This window comes from Pongo abelii, chromosome 3 (assembly GCF_028885655.2).
Source record: "Pongo abelii isolate AG06213 chromosome 3, NHGRI_mPonAbe1-v2.0_pri, whole genome shotgun sequence".
Taxonomy (NCBI): Eukaryota; Metazoa; Chordata; class Mammalia; order Primates; family Hominidae; genus Pongo; species Pongo abelii.
In genome coordinates this window covers 108,152,359-108,175,651 of record NC_071988.2, presented here as the reverse complement: position 1 = coordinate 108,175,651, position 23,293 = coordinate 108,152,359, and the positions used below count along the sequence as shown (strand labels likewise).

At 37.2% G+C, this 23,293-nt stretch overlaps 1 protein-coding gene across 25 annotated transcripts in view; it reads right to left on the bottom strand.

Annotated features, from left to right (window-relative positions):
• Positions 1–23,293, bottom strand: part of PTPN13 (protein tyrosine phosphatase non-receptor type 13) — a 243,490-nt gene that overhangs the window by 50,324 nt on the left and 169,873 nt on the right. For 12 of the 25 annotated variants that reach the window (XM_054553498.2, XM_024246023.3, XM_054553499.2 and 9 more), the window contains 12 exons: positions 22,148–22,237; positions 21,711–21,818; positions 21,408–21,539; positions 17,311–17,774; positions 15,783–15,914; positions 15,020–15,113; positions 14,003–14,088; positions 12,561–12,720; positions 4,223–4,437; positions 4,007–4,105; positions 2,654–3,018; positions 1,236–1,416 (listed from right to left, as the gene is read on the bottom strand). In XM_054553498.2, coding sequence (XP_054409473.1) covers positions 1,236–1,416; positions 2,654–3,018; positions 4,007–4,105; positions 4,223–4,437; positions 12,561–12,720; positions 14,003–14,088; positions 15,020–15,113; positions 15,783–15,914; positions 17,311–17,774; positions 21,408–21,539; positions 21,711–21,818; positions 22,148–22,237 — 2,126 coding nt within the window. Of the gene's footprint in view, positions 1–1,235; positions 1,417–2,653; positions 3,019–4,006; positions 4,106–4,222; positions 4,438–12,560; positions 12,721–14,002; positions 14,089–15,019; positions 15,114–15,767; positions 15,915–17,310; positions 17,775–21,407; positions 21,540–21,710; positions 21,819–22,147; positions 22,238–23,293 lie in introns of all 25 variants that reach the window. The other 13 variants (XM_024246017.3, XM_024246021.3, XM_024246022.3 and 10 more) reach the window with 2 other exon arrangements.

The window sequence follows — 23,293 nt, the reverse complement described above, 5'->3', positions numbered from 1 at the left end:
CACTGCATCCCATGTAAAAGTTATGTTTAAGCACAACATTATGTTTGTCTAGAGACAGCAGAGACAGAGTTTACTCCTGCTTTCTTTCTTATATTTTTAGGATAAATAAGGACACCATAGTGGTTATACTTTGATGATCAAAAAATACTTTCTGGAGGAAAGGTTCAGAAAAAAAATTCATATATTTCTAAACAAATGCAAAGAGCCATGTATTTCTAAGCAGATGCAAAGAGCCACAAAAAAGCTTTTTTTTTTTTGGTAAAAATATGAAGTCTTTTGGTGATTATCACAATCTTATTAATTTTGTTGTATAAATAAAATATACTTTTAAAAGATTTCAAATGAGACACAGAGGTTGTTTACAAGGGTAAAAGATTTCTAAGAAAAATTAAAGATTATTTTTACTCTATTGCTAAGAATGAAACCGAAGATGTAGATGCTGCACACCCCTCATCTCCAATACACACATGCACAATTATAGGCCAAAAAAAAAAAAAAAAAGTGTACCTGGAAACTTAGCTCCAAAATGTTAACAGTTTTGGGGTAATCAGATTATAGTGGCTTTAATCTTCTCCTCTGTTTAATAATTTTTCTACAATAAACATTTATTACTTGGATAATAAAAGCAGTATTTAAAAAGGCTAACTTTCAATCAATGTAAAGGATATTATACTTGGAAATTTTGTTTCTAAATCTTATTTGTAGGTTTAGAAGTTCTAGGACTATTACTACAATGTAAAGGATTCCATCTGAGCACACAAAAAAAGTGTGGAGGAGAAAAAAAAATTAAATTCAAACTTGGTTAAAAATCAAATAGGTAACTCATCAGAATTTGAGAAGCAGACAAAAATAATATTTACTAAGGGTCTACTCTGTAGCAGATACTATACTATGTGCTTTACATATGTTATTTCATTTAATCTTCACCACAATCCTGTGAGGTTACTTGCTCCATTTTATAGTCAAAGCTACCAAGACTCAGAAGAATTAAGTGATTGGTCCATAGGAGTCTGCCAAATTGTAGCAAGTCAATGGTAGAGTCAGAATTTATACTCAGGTCTTTTTGCCTTATTTCCTAATTTCTTAGCACAGAAACATACCAGATATGTTATCCATTTATTAGACACACATATGAAGCTATTTTAAAGATAGCTTTTTCCCTAAAGGGAAACTTTATGAACACACCTTCTTTTAAAAAATATGGATTTTTTTAAAATATAGAGAAAACAACTTACCAGTTCAAAGTCTTCAAGGTGATTTTCCAAGTCATTTTTCAAAGGTGTCCAGTTTTCTTGTCTAGTCGGTTCAGAAATGTGATGTATATGATACTTATCCATCGAACTAGAGGAAGCAGATTCTGATTGGGGTTGATAACTCTGCCCAGGAGCCATATCCGGTGGTAGAGGGGAAGGATTACTACAGAGACAAAGAAGACTATTTTCAAATACATTTCAATGTCAATATGGTTAGTTTGTGCCAGAAACAGAAAACACTTAACAAATATTCATGTCGGATTTTGATTGAGATCCTAGTTACTTTTTGAATGACTCTGGACTATGAATTTACTCCATATCTGTTAAATGTTAAAATTAACAATAATTTATTCTCTGTCTAGGTTTTTTTTTGTTGTTGTTGTTGAGACAGGGTCTCACTCTGTTGCCTGGGCTGGAGTGCAGTGGTGAAATCTCGGCTCACTGCAGCCTCTGCCTCCCAGGATCAAGTGATTCCCCTGCCGCAGCCACCCAAGTAGCTGGGATTACAGGTGTGTGCCACCATGCCCAACTAATTTTTGTATTTTTAGTAGAGATGGGGTTTTGCCATGTTGCCCAGGCTGGTCTCGAACTCCTGAGCTCAAACAATCTACCTGCCTTGGCCTCCCAAAATGCTGGGATTACAGATGTGAGCCATCGCACCCGGCCTAGGTTCTACTTTGATGAAGCTCTTTAAGCTGCATAAAATCAGCAAGATAGGTTAAATAAAATTCTTTTGATTTCTAGTTGTTAATTCAAAGCTGAAGCTAATGTTATCAGAAGCTTAATGTGTGTTTCAACATAATAAGAAAAAGAAGAAAGAAGACTAAAAGTCTGACTCCTGTGGTTATTTTGGATAAAATACACAGGAAAAAAACTTGAACAAATAAAGTTGGATGTGGATAGACACAAAGACATAACCAAAGAGTAAAATGTATGAATAATTATGCGATGTATTAATGTAGTCTTTCTCTTTGTATGCTTCTATGTTTTCAATAATTTCTTCTTTTCCCCATCTTCTTTGTCTTACCTTCTGCAAACTCTCTGCCCTTATCTCCCCTCTATATTTCTGGTCCCTAGTCTCCCACTGTGTTACTGCCTAAATAAGTCTCTTCTGTTTCTGTTTAAGTAGTATGGTTAATAGTGAAATACAAATAACTTTCTCAGTTACTAGTAAATATGCTCAAAAGGGAAGAAAGACTCACTGACTGACTAGAGAGCTTATTGGTTTGCTAACTAAAACTATCAGTCACAATAGCTAGACATCCAATACAGTCATCCTCTGCCTAACCACTGTGAAGGTCACAGATACATACATTTCGTTCTTAGAGAAATGCATGTTGCTGCTACTGCTAGTAACAACAACCAGTTGCTTTGAGCGGTTCACATTATATTGATGATACCTGTCCTCAAACTCTGGTTTATTGGGAATTTTCTGAGGATAGTAAAACATGGTACAAATGGTATCTTCTTGACTCTTGGGTGCTTCATGATGACTCTGTGCCTGTGATACCATGTTGCTTAGAGTCTGATGCAAAGCTGAACTCCAGGTCGAATTTGATGTGTTTGCTGGAGCTGTTACTAAGTCATCTTCTCCACTCCCACTGCTGTCACTGTAACTGTCTCTTCTGGATGGGGACTTGCACTGCTTCTTGCTTTTGTCTGACATTTCATTTTCATCTGAGCTGGTGCTTTGCTCCACACATGATGGCTGAGAAGAGTCTTTACTGCTGTTTGGAGGTACTTGTGCTGGAGACTGAAGTGGGGTCTGTAATGGACACATTTAAAGAGATTTGGGACCATTCTATGAATTTTAGAAAATAAATTTAGTTTATTTTCAAATGGTTTATTTGAAAATAAACCATTGAACAACTTTCTACTAAAGTATGCATTGAATTTTCTGATTATAAAAGTAATTTATGTTCACTAGAGAAAATAATATATAAAATAACAGTTAATATTGTACAATTTATACCTTAAGTTAGAACTAGAGTAGTAGTATATATTTTGTCTCATATTTTCAAAAACTAGGGTTCTATCATAAATATTTTCTTAAGTCCTTAAATATGCTTTAAAACAATTTTAATACCTGTATAATGGTCCAATGGATGGCTATACCTTTATTTGTGCCTTCTCCTTTTATTGGACAGAGTTGTTTCTAGCTTTCCATTATTAATAGAAATCTAGAAGAACTTCTTTGTATGTAAATTTTTACCTGAGTTTCTATTACTTTGTAATTTTCTATACTGTCACAATATAGGACATTTTTAATAGCCTAATTATTTCCAAATTGTTTTCTAAAAACTGATACCAACTTATACGCTCATCAAGAGTGTTCCATTCACTTTTTCCTATCTGGTGCCTCAAATCAATGTAGTCTTTTAAAATGCTATTTATAATGCATCTTACAGAAATGTTATTTTCCTATTAAAGAGATTTTTAACCATTGTTTTGCAGATGAGGAATAACAGTTTGTGACGTGTTCAACATAATAACTAGTATCAGTGCCCATTAAAATGCCTGAAGTCAGTACTTGATAAATCCTAGTTAAATAAATTGAATAAATTACTTTGTATTATTATACAAATATGAATACATTCAAAGAAGTTGTCACATACAAGATAACATGCCTACCTAAAACAAGTAGCTGGGTATGAAACCCAGGAGAACAATTCATGATGAACCACCACAGCTGAATTACTTAGTTGCTAAGTTGATATTCTATAAAAATGTAAATTACTTTTCATAAGTCTCACCAAAAGCGCGGTATCAATTTCCGGTAGCACACCAGGTGGAGGTCTGCAGAGAAGCAAGAATACTTCTGGAGCAGTTCCCCTGAGAGTAGATATGACTTCCTGGGGGTACCATGAATGACAAATGAAGGTACAGTTAAACCAGCATTATGAAACCATTCTGAAAGGCCAATCCATCTCATCATTAAAAATGCTATACTGCACATGCTAGGGGCTCACCTGCTGAGATAGTCCTTTCAAAGAGGCTCCATTCACTTTCAAGATAACATCTCCTACATCAATTTTTCCACTTTCTGCTGCTGGCTGTCCAGGAAAGAGCTTTTTAACCCTTACTATGCTGGCATTAATTTGCTCCGGTGTAAGATTATCTTCTCGAGAAAAACTGAATCCTAGACCTGAGCTATTTTTAAGTAATTTTACCTCAAATGTATTTTCTGGGGGAAAAGATATAAAAAAAATTTAGATATTGTTAACATGCTGTGTTTACATAGGAACATACAAACATATATACTTCTAGACACATTTTAAAAGCCCATTTTCCCATATTTATAGCTCTGTATGTACTTACTGCACTCTAATAGTATACTGAAGCTGTATCTTACAGTCTATTTCCATCATTAAGAAATCTTATCAACTAACTGCATGAACTAAGCTGTTTGATTAGGAAGGAGAGTTCTGAAAGTAGGATTCTGAAAATGGAATTATGCATCAAACTCGTGTGTTTTAAAAGACACTATGGTCAGGCACAGTGGCTCATGCCTATAAACCCCAGTACTTTGGGAGGCCGAAGTAGGAGGGTTGCTTGAACCCAGGAGTTTGAGACCAGCCTGGGCAATACAGTGAGATCCAATCTCTACAAAAACAAAACAAAACAGAGTACAATAACAGGCCAAAAAAAGGGGAAACTCCACAGAAGGACAGGTATGGGAGAAACTCAGGTATACAGCGTGAGAAAGATGAAAAGAAGAACAAAATAAATGTTAGAGGAGGTTATGTGGAAATAAATTGAAATTGTAACGTTCTGGGGAGGTGTAATATAACTCAGATAAATTGCAATATTTCAATAAATTTCTTATCAGCTAAATAAATTAAAAGAACAATAACCAGAAAATAATTAAAAAATACATTTGAAGTCTTTGCTCATGGTTGGCTTGGGTGTTTAAAAAAACAACAAATCTATTTAAAGAAAGAATGATGGGGCTGGGTGTGGTGGCTCACACCTGTAATCCCAACATTTTGGGAGGCTGAGGAGGGCAGATCACCTGAGGTCAGGGGTTCAAGACCAGTTTGGACAACATGGTGAAACCCCGTCTATACTAAAAATACAAAAATTAGCCGCATGTGGCAGTGTGTGCCTATAATCCCAGCTACTCGGGGAGCTGAGGCAGGAGAACAGCTTGAACCCAGAGGCGGAGGTTGCAGTGAGCCAAGATTGCGCCACTGCACTCCAGCCTGGGCAGCAGAACGAGACTCTGTCTCATAAAAAAAAAAAAAAGATGGAAGAAATAAAGAATAAAGAGCAGTATGATAAAATGAGAACATTAATTTTATTTTCATATTCAGGAAAAAATAATATAGTCTGTGTTATTTTTTCTCCTTATTTTGGGGACTGATTCAGAGTTGTTAACGTTTGTGTAAAATAAAACAATGACTGTACACCATCACCATCATTTATAAAGTAAAGGAAACATAAACCTCTTAAGAAGACAGAATCTTGGAGGGGGAGCCAAGACGGCCGAATAGGAACAGCTCCGGTCTACAGCTCCCAGCGTGAGCGACGCAGAAGACGGGTGATTTCTGCATTTCCATCTGAGGTACCAGGTTCATCTCACTAGGCAGTGCCAGACAGTGGGCGCAGGACAGTGGGCGCAGCGCACTGTGCGCGAGCCAAAGCAGGGTGAGGCATTGCCTCACTCGGGAAGTGCGAGGGGTCAGGGAGTTCCCTTCCCTAGTCAAAGAAAGGGGTGACAGATGGCACCTGGAAAATCGGGTCACTCCTACCCCAATACTGCGCTTTTCCGACAGGCTTAAAAAACGGCACACTAGGAGATTATATACCGCACCTGGCTCAGAGGGTCCTATGCCCACGGAGTCTCTCTGATTGCTAGCACAGCAGTCTGAGATCAGACTGCAAGGCAGCAGCGAGGCTGGGGGAGGGGCGCCCGCCATTGCCCAGGCTTGCTTAGGTAAACAAAGCAGCCAGGAAGCTCGATGTGGGTGGAGCCCACCACAGCTCAAGGAGGCCTGCCTGCCTCTGTAGGCTCCACCTTTGGGGGCAGGGCACAGACAAACGAAAAGACAGCAGTAACCTCTGCAGACTTAAATGTCCCTGTCTGACAGCTTTGAAGAGAGCAGTGGTTCTCCCAGCACGCAGCTGGAGATCTGAGAACGGGCAGACTGCCTTCTCAAGTGGGTCGCTGACCCTTGACCCCCGAGCAGCCTAACTGGGAGGCACCCCCCAGTAGGGGCAGACTGACACCTCACACGGCCGAGTACTCCTCTGAGAAAAAACTTCCAGAGGAACGATCAGACAGCAGCATTCACGGTTCACGAAAATCCGCTGTTCTGCAGCCACCGCTGCTGGTACCCAGGCAAACAGGGTCTGGAGTGGACCTCTAGCAAACTCCAACAGACCTGCAGCTGAGGGTCCTGTCTGTTAGAAAGAAAACTAACAAACAGAAAGGACATCCACACCAAAAACCCATCTGTACATCACCATCATCAAAGACCAAAAGTAGATAAAACCACAAAGATGGGGAAAAAACAAAGCAGAAAAACTGGAAACTCTAAAAAGCAGAGCGCCTCTCCTCCTCCAAAGGAATGCAGCTCCTCACCAGCAACGGAAAAAAGCTGGACGGAGAATGACTTTGACAAGTTGAGAGAAGAAGGCTTCAGACAATCAAACTACTCCGAGCTACAGGAGGAAATTCAAACCAAAGGCAAAGAAGTTGAAAATTTTGAAAAAAATTTAGACGAATGTATAACTAGAATAACCAATACAGAGAAGTGCTTAAAGGAGCTGATGGAGCTGAAAGCCAAGGCTCGAGAACTACGTGAAGAATGCAGAAGCCTCAGGAGCCGATGCGATCAACTGGAAGAAAGGGTATCAGTGATGGAAGATGAAATGAATGAAATTAAGCGAGAAGGGAAGTTTAGAGAAAAAAGAATAAAAAGAAACGAACAAAGCCTCCAAGAAATATGGGACTACGTGAAAAGACTAAATCTACGTCTGATTGGTGTACCTGAAAGTGACGGGGAGAATGGAACTAAGTTGGAAAACACTCTGCAGGATACTATCCAGGAGAACTTCCCCAATCTAGCAAGGCAGGTGAACATTCAGATTCAGGAAGTACAGAGAATGCCACAAAGATACTTCTCGAGAAGAGCAACTCCAAGACACATAATTGTCAGACTCACCAAAGTTGAAATGAAGGAAAAAATGTTAAGGGCAGCCAGAGAGAAAGGTCGGGTTACCCGCAAAGGGAAGCCCATCAGACTAACAGCTTATCTCTTGGCAGAAACTCTACAAGCCAGAAGAGAGTGGGGGCTAATATTCAACATTCTTAAAGAAAAGAATTTTCAACCCAGAATTTCATATCCAGCCAAACTAAGCTTCATAAGTGAAGGAAAAATAAAATACTTCACAGACAAGCAAATGCTGAGAGATTTTGTCACCACCAGGCCTGCCCTAAAAGAGCTCCTGAAGGAAGCACTAAACATGGAAAGGAACAACCAGTACCAGCCACTGCAAAATCATGCCAAATTGTAAAGACCATCGAGGCGAGGAAGAAACTGCATCAACTAACCAGCTAACATCATAATGACAGGATCAAATTCACACATAACAATATTAACTTCAAATGTAAATGGACTAAAAGCTCCAATTAAAAGACACAGACTGGCAAATTGGATAAAGAGTCAAGACCCATCAGTGTGCTGTATTCAGGAAACCCATCTCACATGCAGAGACACACATAGTCTCAAAATGAAAGGATGGAGGAAGATCTACCAAGCAAATGGAAAACAAAAAAAGGCAGGGGTTGCAATCCTAGTCTCTGATAAAACAGACTTTAAACCAACAAAGATCAAAAGAGACAAAGAAGGCTATTACACAATGGTAAAGGGATCAATTCAACAAGAAGAGCTAATTGTCCTAAATATATATGCACCCAATACAGGAGCACCCAGGTTCATAAAGCAAGTCCTGAGTGACCTACAAAGAGACTTAGACTCCCACACAATAATAATGGGAGACTTTAACACCCCACTGTCAACATTACACAGATCAACGAGACAGAAAGTCAACAAGGATACCCAGGAATTGAACTCAGCTCTGCACCAAGCGGACCTAATAGACATCTACAGAACTCTCCACCCCAAATCAACAGAATATTCATTTTTTTCAGCACCACACCACACCTATTCCAAAATTGACCACATACTTGGAAGTAAAGCTCTCCTCAGCAAATGTAAAAGATCAGAAATTATAACAAACTGTTTCTCAGACCACAGTGCAATCAAACTAGAACTCAGGATTAAGAAACTCACTCAAAACCGCTCAACTACATGGAAACTGAACAACCTGCTCCTGAATGACTACTGGGTGCATAACGAAATGAAGGCAGAAATAAAGATGTTCTTTGAAACCAACGAGAACAAAGACACAACATACCAGAATCTCTGGGACACATTCAAAGCAGTGTGTAGAGGGAAATTTATAGCACTAAATGCCCACAAGAGAAAGCAGGAAAGATCCAAAATTGACACCCTAACATCACAATTAAAAGAACTAGAAAAGCAAGAGCAAACACATTCAAAAGCTAGCAGAAGGGAAGAAATAACTAAAATCAGAGCAGAACTGAAGGAAATAGAGACACAAAAAACCCTTCAAAAAATTAATGAATCCAGGAGCTGGTTTTTTGAAAGGATCAACAAAATTGATAGACTGCTAGCAAGACTAATAAAGAAGAAAAGAGAAAAGAATTAAATAGAAGCAATAAAAAATGATAAAGGGGATATCACCACCGATCCCACAGAAATACAAATTACCATCAGAGAATACTACAAACACCTCTACGCAAATAAACTAGAAAATCTAGAAGAAATGGATAAATTCCTCGACACATACACTCTCCCAAGACTAAACCAGGAAGAAGTTGAATCTCTGAATAGACCAATAACAGGCTCTGAAATTGTGGCAATAATCAATAGCTTACCAACCAAAAAGAGTCCAGGACCAGATGGATTCACAGCCGAATTCTACCAGAGGTACAAGGAGGAACTGGTACCATTCCTTCTGAAACTATTCCAATCAACACAAAAAGAGGGAATCCTCCCTAACTCATTTTATGAGGCCAGCATCATCCTGATACCAAAGCTGGGCAGAGACACAACCAAAAAAGAGAATTTTAGACCAATATCCTTGATGAACATTGATGCAAAAATCCTCAATAAAATACTGGCAAACCCAATCCAGCAGCACATCAAAAAGCTTATCCACCATGATCAAGTGGGCTTCATCCCTGGGATGCAAGGCTGGTTCAATATACGCAAATCAATAAATGTAATCCAGCATATAAACACAACCAAAGACAAAAACCACATGATTATCTCAATAGATGCAGAAAAGGCCTTTGACAAAATTCAACAACCTTCGTGCTAAAAACTCTCAATAAATTCGGTATTGATGGGACATATCTCAAAATAATAAGAGCTATCTATGACAAACCCACGGCCAATATCATACTGAATGGGCAAAAACTGGAAGCATTCCCTTTGAAAACTGGCACAAGACAGGGATGCCCTCTCTCACCACTCCTATTCAACATAGTGTTGGAAGTTCTGGCCAGGGCAATTAGGCAGGAGAAGGAAATAAAGGGTATTCAATTAGGAAAAGAGGAAGTCAAATTGTCCCTGTTTGCAGATGACATGATAGTATATCTAGAAAACCCCATTGTCTCAGCCCAAAATCTCCTTAAGCTGATAAGCAACTTCAGCAAAGTCTCAGGATACAAAATCAATGTATAAAAATCACAAGCATTCTTATACACCAATAATAGACAAACAGAGGGCCAAATCATGAGTGAACTCCCATTCACAATTGCTTCAAAGAGAATAAAATACCTAGGAATCCAACTTACAAGGGACGTGAAGGACCTCTTCAGGGAGAACTACAAACCACTGCTCAATGAAATAAAAGAGGATACAAAGAAATGGAAGAACATTCCATGCTCATGGGTAGGAAGAATCAATATCATGAAAATGGCCATACTGCCCAAGGTAATTTATAGATTCAATGCCATCCCCATCAAGCTACCAATGACTTTCTTCACAGAATAGGAAAAAACTACTTTAAAGTTCATATGGAACCAAAAAAGAGCCCGCATTGCCGAGTCAATCCTAAGCCAAAAGAAGAAAGCTGGAGGCATCACCCTACCTGACTTCAAACTATACTACAAGGCTACAGTAACCAAAACAGCATGGTACTGTTACCAAAACAGAGATATAGATCAATGGAACAGAACAGAGCCCTCAGAAATAACGCCACATATCTACAACTATCTGATCTTTGACAAACCTGAGAAAAACAAGAAATGGGGAAAGGATTCCCTATTTAATAAATGGTGCTGGGAAAACTGGCTAGCCATATGTAGAAAGCTGAAACTGGATCCCTTCCTTACACCTTATACAAAATTTAATTCAAGATGGATTAAAGACTTAAACGTTAGACCTAAAGCCATAAAAACCCTAGAAGAAAACCTAGGCATTACCATTCAGGACATAGGCATGGGCAAGGACTTCATGTCTAAAACACCAAAAGCAATGGCAACAAAAGCCAAAATTGACAAACGGGATCTAATTAAACTCAAGAGCTTCTGCACAGCAAAAGAAACTACCATCAGAGTGAACAGGCAACCTACAAAATGGGAGAAAATTTTCGCAACCTACTCATCTGACAAAGGGCTAATATCCAGAATCTACAATGAACTCCAACAAATTTACAAGAAAAAAGCAAACAACCCCATCAAAAAGTGGGCAAAGGACATGAACAGACACTTCTCAAAAGAAGACATTTATGCAGCCAAAAAACACATGAAAAAATGCTCACCATCATTGGCCATCAGAGAAATGCAAATCAAAACCACAATGAGATACCATCTCACACCAGTTAGAATGGCAATCATTAAAAAGTCAGGAAACAACAGGTGCTGGAGAGGATGTGGAGAAATAGGAACACTTTTACACTGATGGTGGGACTGTAAACTAGTTCAACCACTGTGGAAGTCAGTGTGGCGATTCCTCAGGGACTTAGAACTAGAAATACCATTTGAGCCAGCCATCCCATTACTGGGTATATACCCAAAGGATTATAAATCATACTGCTATAAAGACACATGCACACGTATGTTTATTGCGGCACTATTCACAATAGCAAAGACTTGGAACCAACCCAAATGTCCTACAATGATAGACTGGATTAAGAAAATGTGGCACATATACACCATGGAATACTATACAGCCATCAAAAATGATGAGTTCATGTCTTTGTTAGGGACATGGATGAAAATGGAAATCATCATTCTCAGTAAACTATCGTAAGAACAAAAAACCAAACACCGCATATTCTCACTCATAGGTGGGAATTGAACAATGAGAACACATGGACACAGGAAGGGGAACATCACACTCTGGGGACTGTTGTGGGGTGGGGGGAGCGGGGAGGGATAGCTTTAGGAGATATACCTAATGCTAAATGACGAGTTAATGGGTGCAGCACACCAGCATGGCACATGTATACATATGTAACTAACCTGCACATTGTGCACATGTACCCTAAAATGTAAAGTGTAATAATAATAAAATAAAAAAAAGAAAGTAATTAGATATGAAAGTAAAGAAATTGTACAAATTAAAAAAAAAAAAGTTGTCCAAAGAGAAGAAAAATGATATAGGCCAGAAACTTACATAACACAAAGGAAGAGCATCAGAGAATAAAAAAAAAAAATGAAGGTCAAAAAAAAAAAAAAAAAAAAAAAAAAGAATCTTAAAGGGTACTGGAAAGCCACTGTCATTCTTAATTTTCTTACTACCAATTAGTGATATGTCCAAAGGCTAGCATAGTTTGTAACAAAGACCACTTTCTGGGCACTACTAGGTGAATATCTGCCCAGAGTTTGATTCACAGTTCTTAAAATTAAATTAAATAGAAATACAAAAATCTAAGGGTCAAGGTTTCACATGGGTTTGAAGGCATCTCAGCATTTGTTTTTCTTTATTCTTTCACTTACCAAATTTCATTTTGAATTTTACAACAATTTAAAGCATTTTTAAAAGACCATAGTCATGCATGAGTTTATTATCCAAAGTCTTTCAGACCCTATGAGCTGCAAATATGTTTCTGTCTTTATTCAGTATGGTGCTATGTCAGATTATTATTTGCATTTGACAAGAATAATGAACAAAACTAGGGCATTAACTGTAATCCAACATGTAAAAATCAAATTTTGAATAGGCGAGGAATAATTTCAAGTGAGATTGTAGTCTCCCAAGGCCTGACCTTCAGTGACAAAGCTGTAGTCTTTGACCTGAGTTGTTTTCTTCACTTTTTCTGGGCCTTGACCTTGGGCATTCTGATCTGAAAGGGTACACTGTGGGGTTACCGGGACATGTTCTTTAGATGTTGGAGATTGTCCCTTTTCTAATAACAGATGAACCACCTGGATAAGTAAAATAGCATTTCATTAATTAAGAAGAATGCTATGAAAATAGATACATTTTCAGGACTTTGTATAGTTAATGATATAAAATCATTTAAAGTAACTACCAAATTTGGTCCACCAAATGAAGAGGGAGAAAAAAAAAAATAGAGGAACAAAAGCAAGGGGTTGAAAGTTCCAAAATCAAGTTTTTATTACACTTCTGTATAGAAAGATAAATGATTAAAAATAATCTATTATAAATATAATACATGTTAGAAATGTATGATAATGGCCAGGTGGAGTGGCTCATGCTGGTAATCCCAACACTGGGAGCGCAAGGTGGGCAGATCACCTGAAGTCAGAAGCTGGAGACCAGCCTGGCCAACATGGTGAAACCCCATCTCTACTAAAAATATAAAAATTAGCCAGGTGTTGTGGTGGGCACCTGTAATCCCAGCTACTCGACCGGCCGAGGCAGGAGAATTGCTTGACTCTGGGAGGCGGAGGTTGCAATGAGCCGACGTCATGCCATTGCACTCCAGCCTGGGTGACAAGAGCTTAAACTCCATCTCAATTAAAAAAAAAAAAAAAAAAAAAGCCAGGTGTGGTGGCTCACGCCTGTAGTCCCAGCACATTGGTAGGCTGGGGCAAGAAGATCACTTCTTGCCTAGGAGTTCGAGACCAGCATGGGCAACATAGGGAGACCCCCATCTCTACAAGAAATAAAAAATAAACTAGCCAGGCATGGTGGCACGCGCCTGTAGTCCCAGCTACTTGGGAGACTGAGGCAGGGGGATCACTTGAGCCCGGGAAGTCAAGGTTGCAGTGAGCCGTGATTGCGCCACTGCACTCCAACCTGGGCCTCACAGCAAGACCCTGTCTCAAAACAACAAAAACCTCCAAAGACCATCATAGATAATTTGGTTAAACTCCCTAACTCAAAATGTACTTCAACAAAATAAATTTTGTGTTGAGGCTAAAGAATAAGAGTGAAAACCACTAGAAATCAGATGTTTATACAACAAATTTAAAATGCAATTTCCACTCCTCCCCCATCAGATCTCTTTGGTAATGTAAGCGTTAAATGTGACATAGAAAGTCAGCTTCCTCAGTAAAAAATGTCTTATAATACTTGCATTTAAATTTGGAAGGAAAAAACAACAACCCAGATGGTTATACATATCAGGCTTGGTTTCTTGATTAGCTAACAAATTTAGAGATCTCAGTGAGAACTGATGTTATTCACACATTGTTTTGCTCTTCTAAGGTACTGTAAAAGGTTGGTATAATGATCTGTTACCTGTCCTGTATTTCTCAGTGTTTCCACAGCTTGCTTATGGGTGGCTCCTTCTAGACTAACTCCATTGACAGCTAGGACGCGATCACCTAAAAATTAGGCAGTTCAAATCATAAATAAAAATCCTACATGTTCTTTTAAATCTTATGGTCTTATTTCGTATTCATTTGTTTGAGGAGGGACTCAGGCAAATTCTGGAAGAAATTGTGTTACAGAGTTTCTTTAATATGTTATTTAATTTATTCCCCAATTTTATGGCTAATGTTAAGTATATTTTAGAAAAATATCTTTATAAAAATAAATTTAAATCAAGAGAGAAGATAAGTTGAACTATAAATATATAGAGATTGGAGGAAAGTTCCTAGTTAGTCCTTACTAGAAGTGTAGATATCAGGCTGGGCTCAGAGGCTCACGCCTGTAATCCCAACACTTTGGGAGGCCAAAGTGGGGGGATCACCTGAGGTCAGGAGTTCGAGACCAGCCTGGCCAACATGGTGAAAACCTGTCTCTACTAAAAATACAAAAATTAGCCTGGCATGGTGGTGGGCGCCTGTAGTCCCAGCTACTTGGGAGGCTGAGGCACAAGAATCATTTGAACCCAGGAGGTGGAGGTTGCAGTGAGCTGAGATCGCACCACTGCACTCCAGCCTGGGTGACAGAACGAGACTCTGTCTCGAAAAAAAAAAAAAACAAGTGTAGATGTCAGTGTTTTTACAGCAATGTGCTTCATAGTACATGTAAAATATGAATGAAAGCACTGTCTAGATATTTTCTTTCCTTTTTAATTTTTTTAACTTCCCACACAATGTTGATGTATAGATACCTTCTGATACTAGAAAATAAGCTGGAAAGAAGAGTTTTTCAAATGGCATCAAAGAGTTTCTTAATGCTACAGTTTTATAATTGAGTATGTTCTTATTTCATATCATGAATTTGAAGGTCAGTTATCAACTTTATAATTTCTTATCTATTTGTTGTAATATTCATATATATAATTCCTACATAATATAAACACTATACCTTTGTGAATTCTACCATCAGACTCTGCTGCTCCCTGGGGAATAACAGCTTTCACATAAATGCCACCATGTCTGACACTCGTATTCACACCTCCCTAAAGAGAAAAAGACAAAATAATATTTTATAATATGAAAAATTTTGCACTCTCTTTCAAATCTCAGGCCTAGAAAGGATTCATCAGCCAAAGCAGTGGCATCCCATCAGCATGTGCTGATGTACAGTATATTCATTAGTATACTACTGAGGGATATTATATTCATCAGTATAATTCAAAAATAATTTCATCAAATAGCCTATGCTTACATTCTGACTCCTTAAAGATACACATATTCCTTGGGAACTTCTAATTTTAAGATACTAACATGTTTACAAGGTATTATATATTATGGAGAGTATACAGAAATATACAGTCTTTAATTACTAATAATGTAGGTTAGAGATATATAATCTATGCTCATGTAGAAACTGTCAAATATCTACAAAGCATTGCATTAATTTTACAATTTGCAAGTTTTATATTCAGATAAAGCAAGTATTAAATCTATGGAGAAAAAGGTAGTGTTTATCTAATTTTTTTAAAATCACAGGAAAAAGTGACTAACACAATTTTTGAAATAGTTTTTAGTTATGATTCAGTTTTAGGATTTTGGAAATATTTGATGTGTTCCTTTTGATGCAAAATAATTCAATTAAAAAGTTGACATACAATAGGCTGCTGGAAATTAAAGAAGAGAAAACATTTGAAAACCTTGTCAAACAGTACCGTGACACTTATCCCCAAGCTGTTATCATTTTTAGCCAGTTCAACCTCAAAGATATCTCCAGGCTTAGGAGGTGAGGAAGAAAAAGTTTTAAAATTCATTTTGTTGGATGCATGCACTGAAGAGGAAGATTCCTTAACAAAGAAAAACAAACAAAGATTTCTTGTTAGAGTCAAAACGAATTATAATTTTTCTTTTTTTAATTTCTTTTTTTTTAAACCTAGCCCGGGACAAAGCTGACTAGAATCAAAATGAATTATTACTGAAAGACAAATATGTGTTTTTGGAAAAATTACAAAAAAGCAAGATATTAAAGGATAGAGTATAGTCAAAGAACATAAAGGTTGGAAGAGATCTTAGAGATCATCTAGTCCAATTTATTCATATTTTATGGTTGAGGAAACTGATATCCAGAGATTAAAGAGCTTGCTTCAGGTCAAACTGCTAGATATGGCAGATGGAAACCTATATAGAACCCAGTTCAAACTTGGCTTTTATATAATCCTGGTCCAATGCTTTTTATATTCCTAAATTTACAAATTAGTTTTATTTCCTTTAATAATCAATATATATCAAGCAGTAGCTTTTAACCCGAGCCTCTAAAATGGGGTTTCGTGTTTACATTACTTATATTTATAAATCCAATAATATAAACATGGGAACAACAGCTAAGCCCTATTTATAAGAGTATAACTCTTATAAGGAAGTTGATTTTTCAGTAAACAAAAGGCATAAGATTTTTTCTAAAACTGCTTGTGAATTTGAGTTTAAATTTGTATCATTTCTAGGAATAAGCTACTCTCTTCCCTTCCCTATCTCTCCCCCTCCCTTCCTCCTTTCCTTCCCTTCTTTCTGTTAGGGTCTGGCTTGATCTCCTGGGCTTCTGGGCTCAAGCGATCCTCCCACCCAGCCTCCCAAGGAGCTAGGACTACAGATACATACCACCTTGCCTGGATAATTTTTTAAGAAATGTTTTGTAGAGATAGGGTCTCCCTATGTTGCCCAGGCTGATCTTGAACTCCTGGCCTCAAGCAATCCTCCCACCTCTGCTTCCCAAAGTGTTGGGATTATAGATGTGGGTCACTGTGCCCAGCCAGAATGAGCTATTTTCAATGTCGTTATTATCATTCATTCAGAACTTCAGAAGAATTTAGACTATAAATAGTGAATTCAAATGCCCATTATATGAACTATTTAGAAACAATTTTCAGATATTAAAATTCTCTTATTAATATAAACATTAAATATGCCAGAGACAAACAACTGGTAAGAAAACAATCATAATCTGCATATTCCTTCTTTGGGTTATTAGATAGCAAGTTTGCGAATTCATAGCCATTTAAAGTAATTATCCAAAGCTGTTGATTTCTCTGAAAGTTAGCATCAAATGCCGTAGCAATTAGAAGATATAAACTATTTCTTTTTTCCAGAATAATGAAAGCATCTTGTAGATTATTGTGCTCTGTAACTTATTTGCTGCTATTTTGCTTTGTTAAATGAGAAAACCAAAATATTAAAATTAAACTATGCCTGTTTTGGTGTTTGATGATCCTGACTGCTGGAGTAAGTGGCTTCATCCATGTCTGAATCTCCACGGTCTGAGTAATCAATTGCATCAGAAATGCCTGGCTTTTTAGTTTTGCTTTGGTTACTATCAGTGGAAGTCTTTTTCTCAATGGCTTTGGATATTACAGATGGGGAAGGGCTGCCATGCTGTGATTCCTGCCAGGTTTGGTCACCTAAATGGCTGGCAAAGAAACCATTGACCTGGCTTTGAGACAAGCTGGCACTCTCAGTCCTGGAATCTTGAGAACTCAGGCTTCCTTCCCGCAGGCCCCCAGACAGCCCAAAGGAGTTCTCCGAGATGTGCCTCAGGGTACCACGTGACCAGTGGTGATCCTTGGAAGAAGAATCTATAGCACTGTCTTGCATGTAGGAAGATTTCTTCATGTAGTTTTTCATCTCATTGGTGAGATGCACAGGAGTAGAAGGCACTAAAAGTCAAAATCCATCAATGAGAATAACAAGTTAGTGATACACATGCTTGTGCTTACACACATACACAATGTTTCCTGAAGACTGTTGGAAGGATTTTATAAGGATGACACACAAAACACCATTAGGTCATGTGTTTGGTAGACTTTCTTTGCTTTGTCCTTCGGTCATTCTTGTGACAACTTCTATTGAAATGCATACCCCTTTCACGTCAACTCCCCATTTCCACTCTCCAAGACCCATTTCAAACCAGTCTTCTCTGTGGAGACTCTACTGATTCCATAGATAATTTATACTTTCTTAGTATCCCACATTCTTTGTCTTTATTAAATAGTTATTTGCACACTTACTTTATATTGACCTACTAGATTGCATTTTTTGGACTCCAAGTGATTATCATGGAAGGCAACTCCAAATTGCTTATATATAGTTCTTATCAAAAGCCACTTTAGGCCAAGCACAGTGGCTCATGCCTGTAATCCTGTAATCCCAGCACTTTGCGAGGCAGAGGCAGGCAGATCACTTGAGGCCAGGAGTTTGAGACCAGCCTGCCCAACATGGTGAAACCCTGTCTGTACCAAACATACAAAAATTAGCTGGACATGATGGTGTGCACCTGTAGTCCCAGCTGCTCGGGAGGCTGAGGCAGAAGAATCACTTGAATCTGGGAGGCGGAGCCTGCAGTGAGCAGTGATTGTGCTACTGTACTTCAGCCTGGGTGACAGAGCAAGACTGTCTCAAAGAACAAACAAACAAAAAGCCACTTGAAAAAGCTTTCTGAAGACACAAACCACCAAAGACATGTGTAAAGGAATTAAAGATGAGAATTTATAAGAAATTAAAAGTTTTATGTAGTAATTGACAATAAGGGAAAAATTAAGAGTAATGAGCAACTGGAGAGAAAATATTTGTGACAACAAACAATAAACAAAGAATTAGTATCCCTAATATACAAAGAGTTGCTAAAATTCAACAAAAAAGAGGTTTTCAAAACTCCCATGGAACAAGGGATATGCAGACTGGAAATTCAGAGTAAAATACAAATAGTAAATATATGAAAAGACATTCTCACTATTGCTCAGGGACCTGCAGTTTAATGCAGTTCTCTACTTATTTGGCTGACAAAAATGAGAATGGCTGATAATTTTAAGCACCACTGATGGTATGAGGAGAAAAGCACTGCTATATCTACTTGGTTAGTCTATAAATTGGTAAAACTTTTTGAAGTCCAATTTGGTGGCACTTGTCAAAATTTTAATGTACATACTCTTTAATCTAGTTCCAGGCATCTAACCTCTAGAAATACATACATTTTCAATGGTGTATTAAAAGGTGTATTTGTTGGAGTAACACTTATAATAGAATTATAGCTAACCTGGATACATAACAATAGAAGAAAAGTAAGTTTTGATATGTCTATAACATAAATATAATGTTGCATTAAAAAGATACGCATGTACATGGATAGCAACAGAATATGTTGAGTAAGCAGTTACAGAATGGTATTTAGAGTATAAAACAGATTTTTAAAAAATAGTGTATGTGTTGTTTTATACACACACACACACATCACATGTATATCTATTCTACACAGAAGGCTACATGTATGCCAAAAAGTTTCCCTAGGAAATGGGGTAAGGGGACTTTGACTTCTTATTTCATAGGTTTTGCATAAATTGGATTTATTTTTAGTAAAGTAGTATGTATTCTGTAACTTTAAAAATTAGCAAACAAAAACAAAACTAAAAGCCTTCCTCTTTGGTGCTTAACAATTAACAGGGGTAGCTAGAATACACATTGGTAATTTTCTAAGTTCTTTTGGGTTTTACCTCTTTTCAAAGTGACACTACAGAATAGTTACATACCATGATAAGATTCACCTACCTTTCTGAAGAAACAATTTCATAGATGTATACTTTTAACATTATGCTTTTAATTTTTATTTAGCATGGACAGAAAAAAAAAACCACACAAAACTCTGCTGAGAAGAAAAGCCTCCTCTGATCCTCACAATAGGTAAAGTTCCTCTGTTATATTCCCTCTTGGCACCTTGGGCCTCTTGTTAACACTTACCATAGTTACAATTAAAAATCTGTCTAGTCAGACAAGAATACTTGCCTCCCCTGATAAAGAGTAAGTTCCTTTAGGGCAGAGTTTTTTGTCTTGCACATCGCAGGCACTGAATAAATATTTGTTGAACAAATGAATAAATTTTCTATAAAACACCTACTGAAAACATGAGTAAGATGGAAATCCCTTAGAGCTTTATTCAGGGGGCAATAAATTTATTCTGAATTCCTATGATTCAGAAATCGTTAAAAAATGGTGAATAATTGGACCCAATGAAAAATTTCTAGTCTTGGCTGCTTTAAACTTAGAAGTATGTTACAACATTTCCAACTGTAGTTGTCTTCCTTTGCCTAATGTGCCTAGATTATAATTAGATTATATAAGGCTCCTGTGGGCAGTGGTGGTGTCTTCTATTTCCCTTCTATCCATTGTGTTTGCTCACAGTAAACAAGTGTGTAACATATTATTTATATATGTACATATACAGACATACAAAATATATATAATATCCAGTAAGAAGAAACCATACTCAAAATGACTCATCTATATAAAATTTAATAAGATTTTATCACAACATATAACATGTTCATGTTTTCCATCTTCTATTTTATCATAAAAATCCAAAGCTATGTCTAAAATTCACTATCTAAAATTGTTTTTCAGCTAATTTTTTTACTAATTCTTTTATGTATTTCCCAGTATCTTTGGCATGAAGGTAACTTACTTGTATCTAGCACTTCAATGTTTTTGAAAAACAATATTAATGACAGCTAAAATTCACATTTAAATGCTTCATATGTACCAGGCAATGTGCTCATTCTTTACATGTATTATCTCATTTAATTTTCATAATCCATAAGATAAGCATGTTTATAGTCACCATTTGATATACGAGCACAGTGAGGCTTAGAACGTTCATGTGATTTGCTCAATGTGTACAGTTTTAGGTGGTAGAGACAGAATCTGACCCTGGATTCTGCAACCCTCCCTGTTTCCCACTGCACTGTTCTACGCCACAGGGGCCTATTGTGCTTCTTCCACAAATACTGTCCTACCACTTGATCCTCGTAACAAATAACTCTGTGCAAGGCAGACAAAGCAGGGCAAAGATCACTGTCTACTCTTTAAGTAAAAACAAAAGAAAACTATGGCTCAAGAAGGCTTAAGTCAAATAGCTAATAAAAGGGACAGGCAAAGCTCAAACGCAGGTCATCTGATCTTCATCAAGTGCTTTGTCTCTCAGCCGCTAAAGACTGGGATAATGAGACAAAATGATATAGTTTTGTTTTAAAATTTCTGGTTTTTGGTGGTGGTTCTTTCCTTTTCATAATCTGGTTCAGGACAGGACTTTATATATAACTATTATGTAATATTAACTACACAAAGATAAATGACTCTATCTCTGATTTGCCAAATGGAAGATGGAACACATTAAGTAATCAGAGTTTACTTAAGTTGCATCAATTTTGTACACAATGAATCCATTTTTGTGCAAATACCACTAAAAAGGAATGAGACAGAAAAGTGAAACAGAATACATAAGTAAGAGACATTCACATTACCTTTGGATATCTTTTCTTTTGGCTGAGAGATAACAAGTGTCACATCTTCAGGTGCATTTTGCAAAATTTCAATTGCAGCATGGTGGCTGACTCCCTCCAGACTCACACTATTCACAGATATCAAACGGTCTCCTGTACAAATAGACAATCCAGTATTTTCAACAACAAAAATACATTTATTCTGAATCTTAGAAATATCAACTCTTTCTCAATATTTTTGTTTGGCCTAAGTTCCATTTTCTCCACCTGTGCAAATTCATGCCGGTCAGAAAATACTTAGAAAACTACCAAAATGTAAAGTACCTGGCTTCAAGCATCCATCCAAGTCAGCTGGTCCTCCAGGGGCAATTGAACTGATAAATATGCCTAGGTCCAGTCTTCCCATCTTCTCCCCACCAATAATTTGAAATCCTGTAAAACAACACATTTTAAAAAGATTTTCATATTGCTGCTTTCAAAGACTAATGATTAGCCTGCCTGAAACACAGAAATGTGGGGACTATTGATTATCAAATGATTAGTAGGTAACACATATTACATTTTGTGGAAGTATTTCTTGTAGGCATTTCATATTTGGCATTTGGTGACTGGGTGGGTAGGGTGATGGGCTTGTGGGTGGGCAGCCAGTCAGTATCTTGAGATCAGAAGTGAGCTGGCACTGCAATGCCAATGCTATGCTACAGACTTTTCCTCTGAATCCCCAAGAATCATAGACCTTCAAGAATCTCACGGTGACTTACCCAAGCCATACTTTGCATCTTTTTTCAGGTTCACTAAGGTGATCTCCCTTTCTGGTGAAGATACTATGCTCCATCTTTTGTGTAGCACATCTATTGGGAATTTATAATTTAAAAATAAATATAACATGCTCAGGCATTAAGACTGTCAGCTTGTTTTAACAATTTAAATGTTAACAAAGTGTGTTAATTGCTCAGTCACTTAAACATATATTTTAAGTTTATTGATACTGTTAACATTTTATATTTTTATAGTGATTTATAATTTATAAAATGACTACGTATTACATTTATTCTTCATAAGCTATTCTTTCGAAATAAGTATATTTCAGTTACAAATGATTAAATAAACCTCAATAGGTTAAATGATTTGCACAAGTTTAGTCAGCTAGTACAGGAAAGAGCTGAACTTTTCAATTTAGGTTTTCTGTCTGTTACACCACAATCAACTCCCTGAATTTGACAGTGCTTAATATATTAAAAAATTCCTTCTAATTAATGGTTGGCATTTTAATTTATAATTAGTAAAATATTCTTAGTAAGTTCTTGAGTAAAACAGCAAGAGGAAACTGGATTTTTTTTTTGAGACAGAGTCTTGCTCTGCTGCTTAGGATAAGTGTAGTGGCATAATCACAGCTCACTGTAGCCTTGGCTCCTGGGCTCAAGCAGATCCTCCCACCCCAGCTTCCTGAATAGCTAGTATGACAGGCACGTGCCATCATGCCCAGCTAATTTTTTATTTTTGTAGAGATGGAGTCTCTCTATGTTGCCCAGACTGGTCTTGAACTCCTGGCCTCAAGTGATCCTCCTGTCTAGGCCTCCAAAAGAGCTGGAATTTCAGGTGTGAGCCACGGTACCTGGTCAGAAACTGGATCTATTAATAGCCCCCTTAATAATTCCTTGTCTAGCACATGTACTCTCAAAGGATCTTCATTCATTTCAAATTTTATTTGTGAAACAATCTCACAGGTAAGTAAAGAGATTTTTAACCACTGTTTTGCAGATGAGGAGTAATAGTTAGTGTCCTGCTCAACATAACAACTAGTATCAGTGCCCATTAAAATGCCTGAAGTCAGTACTTGATAAATCCTACTTAAATAAATTGAATAAATGTCATAATCAGAACTAGAATTTACTCTTTCTTATTTC